The sequence below is a fragment of the Notothenia rossii genome, assembly GCF_949606895.1.
Source record: "Notothenia rossii genome assembly, chromosome: 11".
NCBI lineage: Eukaryota > Metazoa > Chordata > Actinopteri > Perciformes > Nototheniidae > Notothenia > Notothenia rossii.
Window position 1 is genome coordinate 16,477,661 of NC_136910.1, and position 7,773 is coordinate 16,485,433.

The 7,773-nt window shown below is 49.4% G+C and overlaps 1 protein-coding gene across 1 annotated transcript; it reads right to left on the reverse strand.

The window, feature by feature from the left end:
• Positions 1-1,824: 1,824 nt before the first annotated feature.
• On the reverse strand, positions 1,825-3,012 carry LOC307025038 (E3 SUMO-protein ligase ZBED1-like). Its single transcript, XM_079659621.1, has 2 exons — positions 2,446-3,012; positions 1,825-2,337 (listed from the first exon to the last, which is right to left on the reverse strand). The coding sequence occupies exons 1-2, from the start codon at positions 2,927-2,929 to the stop codon at positions 1,898-1,900; spliced, it is 924 nt and encodes a 307-aa protein (XP_079515747.1). The 5' UTR covers positions 2,930-3,012; the 3' UTR covers positions 1,825-1,897.
• Positions 3,013-7,773: the final 4,761 nt, after the last annotated feature.

Consider the following 7,773-nt stretch of genomic DNA (forward strand, 5'->3'; position numbering starts at 1 on the left):
ACTGCCAGTGTAGAGGCAATGTAGCCGCGGTGTGGCATGCCTTAAGCGTAACTGCGGGGTCCACTTGCATCTCGATAGGTGGCCCCTCCATGCATGGTAGTGCCCGATGGGGGCAAGTATTGAATGTCGACGAGGCATATCTCCCGAGTAGCCAACCTTTCATCCGGTTATTGTTCTCTGGCGTACAAGGGAACGGCAGTGCTGCGGGGCGCGCCGGGGGGACCGTGCGCTGAGGACATGAGCACTGGGCGTCCCGGGGGTCACCTGGCCCCACGCAGCCGCCGTTTGTTGACCTCGTCGCATTGACGGACATGGAGCTGGACTGGCGTGTCAGCCGTGTCAGGGCTACGCCTGTCCTTGGGCCCCCCTGCAACGTGGTCCGACGGGAAGTTCACGGGCAAGAGGCCGAGGTTGAGCAGCGACTCGTAGGAGAGGTACATGGCCCGGACTGAGCTGCTCACGTATTCCATGGAACGGCAGGATGTAAAACGCCCCCCGCTGCAGGTCGTCGAGAGCCTAGCGAAGAACGCTCCCTCGATGGCTATAGGGGAGCGGTTGGCGGCCGACAGGCTGAGGCTGACGGGTCGCAGGTCGTCCCGCGCGAAACAGCAGGCCAGGAACTCCTCCAGAGACCAAAGGTCCGACTGCGCGCCAGTGTCCGCGACGGCGGATATTCGAGCTCCGTCGGACGAGCCCCGGTTGCTGGTGCCATCCCTCAGACCGACTGGCATGTCCATCGAGATGGTGATTAATGCTCGGGGGTGGTCTCTCAGCCTGGCTTGCCTCCATTCACCCTTGGAGAAGATGTGGTGCTCGAGTCTGATAGGTGCAGGCCTGTTGACACAGCCGTGCGACGTAGGGGCGCGGCATCGGCGATGGCTCCCGCGACGTCGGCCAGGGCGGGCTCCAGCTTGCACCAACGAGACCTGGGAGACCAGCTCCGACCCCATGGCGGCCTCTTGACTGTCGGATGATGGCTGTTGTTGCCTCTGTCGTTGGCGGGCCCTGTAGCAGCCGATGCACACCTGGTGAGGCTTAGGATTGCACCTGCGAGGCCCCTCCGTGAAGACGTTAAAGACGCTCTTACATTCCGGGCACGAGGCACGTTTAGCCCCGTCCGCAGGGCTCGGGGCGGGGCTCGTCTGTGGAGTCGTCTTCAGGCGCCGGAATGATGACATGGCTGATAGGGAGGACGACGGGAGAGCGTTACGGGCCATCTCTTTGTTCTCTACGAGTGCAATTACGTTGTTAACTGGCTTGACCAGGACGTCAGGCGTCCCCAGCGTCTCGCGGCGTATGTCTGAGTCATAGATGCCATTGAGCAGAAAATCACGGATAATGTGGTCGGTATAGTCCACGTCCTTACCACACTCGCATACCGCATTATATGCGCATGTCTCTGCTTTACCCCGCACTCTGGCAGCGAATGCGCGGAACGTCTCGTCACGTTCCTGGCGTGACTGAAGTAGCTCGGTGCGCAGGACGCATGTAGCGACTGGGATGACAGCTAGGGACCGCATGACGGTAATTAGGTCTGGCAAGGGTCCGGAAGCGGCGTCGGGGACGGCTTTCAACAGGCTGTCTCCAAGTACAGGCCCAGTGCACTGAAACAGCTGGAAGGGGGCCTGTGCATCCTAGGGGTTTCACAACTACCAATATTTACTAGTCGACATATTTTTCAAAATAATAGTCGACTAGTCGTTACGTCATAATAAAGACACACAAAGAGAGGTGTAAAACTGTATTTTATATTGGAACTCATAGTTACATTAAACACTGCATTTTAATTTGTGTTACATGACAAACAGTAACTGGACTCACCAAAATCTACAACAAAAAACTCTGTTTACATAAATGCCACGTAAATCCAGTGCGCAACAGCGCATTGCGCAACATTTTACTCACTGTCCTCCAGGATAACGTCCACCTTTCCAGATTTTTGGTTTGCGTTGAGGAACACCAATGCATCAACATGTGAGGGAAGGAGGCTTGACTGCTGTCCGGTGACAGTGTTGCCTGCCAGGGAAAAAACCCTCTCACTCGGGGTGCTTGTGGCTGGAATAGCCAGGTAGCTCCTCGAAAGCTTGGCTAAACGGGGGAATCGGTGCGCGTTTTCTGCCCACCACTCCAGTGGGTTATCCATTGTGGGGATATGCGGTGTCCGCTGGCAGTAATCCCGTAGCTCATCATCAGCATCACTGTTGTTGACCCGTTTTTTCTTGCTGCTGCTCTCGAAATGAGCTCCAAACAGCTGTTCAAAGTCACTCTCCAGTCTCGCCTTTTTGCAACTTGCTTCCACCAGCTCCACTCCAACGTTGTCTGCGATCTCCTCTTCACCTACAGCAAAAATGAACCACATTAATGATAAACACATTGTTTTACAATTTGGCCGGTTTAAGTAGGACTTTTTTGTGAAACAATTATCGCTAGTTCAACTCTATTTACCTGTAGCTCCCGGCTGTTCCACCTCTCCTTCTTCACGCACTAATTGAGTCAGGCGCGCCTGGGCTTCCTCTCTGACATCGTCTGGAAGGAACTTCAGATGCTTAAATCGTGGATCTAGCATGCATGCCGTGATCGGGATGGATTCTGCCAGCAGGCGAGACAACAGCTTGAAGCGGGTGATGAGCTCTTTCCTCACGATATTCTTGAAGGAACAAATAGCCGCCAGATCGGACTCATTTGCACTTAGCGTGTTGTTAGCCATGTTCAGTAGGACGGGGTAGATGAAGGACAGCCAGACGTGATTTTCTCCGCACATGATAGTTGTCGCCTTTGCTAGAGGCCTGAGCACCGGGATCAGCTGTTCCACCAGTTCCCACTGGCACTCTCTCATGGCGAGGGATCTTCGGATGCCAACTTTTGTCACTGTCTCATCCGCAAGGACGGCCTGCACCGGGAGTCTCTGCTCATACAGTCGCTCGAGCATGGTGAACGTTGAATTCCAGCGGGTCGCACAGTCGTTTTGGAGTTTGTGTACTTTTACTCCAAGCTGTTCTTGATGTTTCTTCAAAGCACAAACTGCTACTGAGGAGTGACGAAAATGACTGACAACACGCCTGGCAGCCTCTGTGGTCTTGGCGATCCCCGACAACTAGGTAGTGGCGGCCACCATAGTCGAAGAAGTCAGCAAAAACCGCCTCGAATGGCGTGGACGGGGGTGAGGACGGCTGAGGGGGTGTAGCCGCCTGTGACGGAGCATTGCGGTTGCAGTCTGCACACCCGTCCCTGGTGGCCTGAATGTCCCCGGACATCCCGGGCCAGTAAACTATGGCTCGGGCATGCTGCCTCCCTAGTTGTCGGGGATCGGCTCTCGGGCCGGGTAAAGGTCCTGAGCTCTACGGCGAAGTGCAACCCTGCTTTTATTGCTAGTTGAATGGTGTGTCCGGCGCATCCAAGGTGGTGGGGAAACTGCTCGCAGAGCTCCATTGCCAGGTTCATGCTGCTTGCATTGTCATGAATAGTGCAAAACACAACTAAGTCCCACTCCTCAATTGTTTCTTTGAGCCTCTGGGCTATATTCACAGCGGTGTGTCTCTCTGGCATGATAGTGGTTCGCAGCACTCTGGATTTTAACTCCCAGGTGTCTGTGATGTAGTGGGCAGTTATGGTGATGTATGGATCCATGGTGCAAGATGTCCACAGATCAGTGGTTAGTGAGACACTTTTATCTTTCATCTCATTGGCAATCCTCGCTTTCACAGTGTTGTACTGATGCATGATGTTGCTCCAAAGTGTAGCATTTGACGGGATCTTATAGCCTGGCTTGAAAAACTTCATAATGTCCCTGAAGCCTTCTCCGGAAAGGGCAGAAAGTGGTCGAACATCCTTGACGACAAAGTTGATAAGCAAGTCTGTTATCTGCTGTCTTCTTTTGTCCGTAACGGGGCGCTTGGAAAAATCAATAATGCTCGTCTGTCTCTGTCCAGTGCTGACGGCGGTCCGTTGCTCACTGGTGCTAGCATTACTGCTAGTGCTAGCTGTCGGCAGCGGGTGTTTCATTTTAAGATGATTGCGCATAGCAGATGTATTTTTGTTGTACTTCAGTACAGCTGTACACAACTGACACTTCACTGTGGAGTTGGTTATATCTTCGTTGAAGTACTGCCATACATATGAATGTCGGACGTTTTTTGGAGCATTTTGCAGCACCTCGTTTACCTCCATTTTGTTCACGACTAGTTGACTAGGGCCTACAGCGCCGACTAGTGGTAAAGGTAGTCGACTAGACCGATCGAGTCTCGGGTCGTGAGGGGCTGGGGGCTGGCGCGGCAATGACAGGCGCTGCGTGCTGGTGGCTATATCCATGAATCGTCAATAGAGCAATGACGAGTGCTTCAGACAAGTCATCGGATTCAAACTCGCAGCCGGGGACAGGGCATCCAACAACGACCATGGTGCCGTCATGAAGAAACACACTCCTCAATGTCAGTTTCGGTAATTTACTGACAAGGATGACGACACCCTGAAACAGAGTAATGCAGCAAGATAAGCTGACAAAGTACTACCTCCATTCATGTCATCAGCAGAAATATATACCACGACACAGAGTATAGAAGTATAATAGTGTAATATATATATAGTATAATATATAGTATAATATAATAGTAGAAACAGTCTTACATGAATGAGTGGACGAACGTCTCAACTCGAGGCGGAGTGAATGAACAATGTTTGAAACTAAAATGGCCGCTCGGCACTACCGGGTCAGAGCACGGCATAACCGGGCAGCGACAGCAGTGACGCTGCCCTCTAGTGGCCGGCGATAAACTCTTCGTGTGTGTGTGTGTGTGTGTGTGTGTGTGTGTGTGTGTGTGTGTGTGTGTGTGTGTGTGTGTGTGTGTGTGTGTGTGTGTGTGTGTGTGTGTGTGTGTGTGTGTGTGTGTGTGTGTGTGTGTGTGTGTGTGTGGAAGTCCACTTCATATTTCTCTGAAGGACTCCAGTCTTCCCCCCAGGTCTTTCTTCCTGTTTAGATTTCTGACCTCTACCTTTAAAAATGGGCAGGCAACAGACCATTTCTCTGATTTTATTTTGCTATGTGTCTGTGTGTGTATTCTTGATCTCACCGTATCTGATGTACAATCCTCACAGCAAAACCGAGGTGAAGATCAGAGCTGTTGATCGGGGATTTGGTCTGAAATGATTTTAAACATTGATGCCCTTTGTTGTTCAAATTTGCCTCTTCTCTCCTGTCTTTGTTCTCTGTTACTCTCTTTTACGCCTTAGAAGGTGCAGGGGGGAGTTCAAACTCTCACTGCCTCTTTTACTTTGGCATGGTAGAATTTTCAGTCAGTAAGAAGAGTCTGAATGAAAGTCATAGGGAAGGTGTGAATAAATGTTGTATGTTAGAAATAGTGATGGGCTTTTTGAGAGCCACTGTAGTGAATATGGTATAACGTATATATGTTCATTTTCTCTGCAAATGTACATTGTATTCTTTGAATCAGCTATTCCCTCTGCCATCTAATGAATCTGCACTTCTACCAATAGGCAGCATTGATTTCCACTTCCTGTGTGAAAATGTATTAACAGGCTCTTGAAACATGCATATCTTCAGTGACTTGTTTTTCATTTGATACATAAAAATGAATGAAAGTGAATGGCTGCCTGGAACAATGAGAAAAACCTTCAAAAACTGAACCTTTAGAGCAATTATTTTAAGATTGACAACAAAACAAAGAATGCGTTATTAAAAGTGAAACCTTTAAGAGCTACCACTTGCAGGGTCTTTTGAGGAAAGAACACGTGTTTTCTCCAATTCCTTCCACGTTTCTATGCCCTCTTTTCTGTCTCCTCCGCTGTGCCAAAAATGGCATCCAATAGTCTGGTTTAAGGTGTTAAATATGGATGCCCTGGGCAAATGTCAGGATTACTTGAAATAATTGCAGTCTGCAGTAACTTGGGAACCATCATTCCCAGTTGTGTGGTTAATTCTAGGGCCAGATAAAAAAGTGTCTCTGACTGAGGTGAGTATAGCTTGCAGTAAGCTGCCATAGCACCTGTGATCACAGATATTGCTCATCTACACCTACAAGGGCTCACACCTGGCTGCTTTGGCATCTGCAGGAGAAAGAAGAGTGCAGAAAAAGAGCCACATAAACCAAGGACTTTTGCAAGTTGTGTTTGAAATGCTGTGGCTCAAATATTGTGTCCAGAGGTTTACTAAATTGCCCTCTTGCTGAGTTTAGTCACAGTATGTACTTTGAAAAATCATAATGGGGTCCCTGAGCAGCCCTGAGGGTGGCCGAGGAACCACTCCGTCTTGGTTCCCCTGATGTTAACTCTCCTTATTATTACATTTTGTGCAAGGTATCACATTTGGGGATGAGAAGGAGAAAGCTAACAGGATCCAGAAAATCATGCCGAGAAACAACAGAAGCTATTACCATGGTGCATTATTTCCTTACTGCCCTGTGGTGGCTTTAATGCGGCTCGCTATTCGCAAAAAAACGAACAAAAAAACATTAAGCACTCCTGCTTTCTCCTAGCAAGGCACTGTCATTTTCAAGACAGGAACATTTGCTCTGTCGTGCTCTCTCATTCTCTCCCTCAGCCTCCACTTTACTGATACTGTCATTTTGGCAACAGTATTTGCTCAGTCACTCTCTATCACCCTCCCTCCTTTCTCTCTCTCCACTCTTCCTACTTCTGTCCTGCACTCATTCATTTCCCCCTTCTCCTTGTCCTCCTTCCTCTCCAACACAGACGAGATAACATGCAGCAGTTTCAGTCCTGGCTTTTAGACTTAGCAAAGCCATTCATGTATTTTTCCATCCATGACAAGGTCCTCAAACATCCTTAAAAAAAGAGAAAGAAAAGAAGGTGTACTGCGCTAACCTACAGAACCATCACTGGATTAAAAGGTAGCCAACATATAAATAATTTTAATGATGCAATGGGACATTTAAAATACTAGAAGGTCAATGAACTCCGACACATAGTAAATCCCAACAGAAGTAGCCTATTACAATGATTTCCCCTCAGGCACCCTACTCTAGCAACACAAGCACGCGTTCCTTAAATCACTTAAACAAAGGACTATATTCATTCCACCTTTTTTTGTGGCGTGGAAAGCAATAAAAAACCCTCTCTCCTGTGAAAGCCTAGTGTTGTAACAGTGTGTTTTTGCGCCTGGCCGCTTGGTGGCAACCTGCGCTGCGCTGCCTGCACGTCAGATCCTAATGTTTCCTCATAAAGAACCCGGGACTCGTCCTCATCCGACGCACACCGGCAGCCGGGCTCTCCTCCGCGGCAGGCTCCGACCATGACAGCGTGCTCTCTCCTTCCCCCTTCTGCTCTCTTTCTTTGCTCTCCTCGCTGCTGAACTTCTCCTCCAGTCTGTCAAACTGAAACGCCGACCTTGACTTCGCGCTGTGGACAGGATTCGAGTAAAAGTCTGTCCGCTTCTTTTTTTTTTTGCGAGGGGAAAAACTGGAACCAATCGGGGTGCCAGCAGCAACGGGTGAAGTTTGAAGTAAGACGCAGGAAAGGAAGATAACCTCCAGGACGCATGAAGAGTCCGTGAAAAAGTATGATCCTGCCTTGTTACAGGTGCAGCGAGCAATGGACTAACCTGGATTCATCTGACTGAGTTGCATCCAATACTTCAAAGAAATCAACTAAGGCTGCTTTGCTACTTCTAGGAAAATATCTCTCTATCCTACGGAGTCTGTGGAACAAGAGAACATTATAACTGTAAAAACGAATTTACACTCTGAAATTCTCCAGTCACTACAGGCTGCAGGAACAGAGGCTCGGTTTTGCGCTCCCAGA

Coding starts and splice junctions, on each gene's coding strand:
- LOC307025038 (XM_079659621.1), bottom strand. CDS start 2,929: ATGCTCGAGCGACTGTATGAGCAGAGACTCCCGGTGCAGGCCGTCCTT. Junction 2,338..2,445: donor GGAACAGCCGGGAGCTACAG/GTAAATAGAGTT, acceptor TTTTTGCTGTAG/GTGAAGAGGAGATCGCAGAC.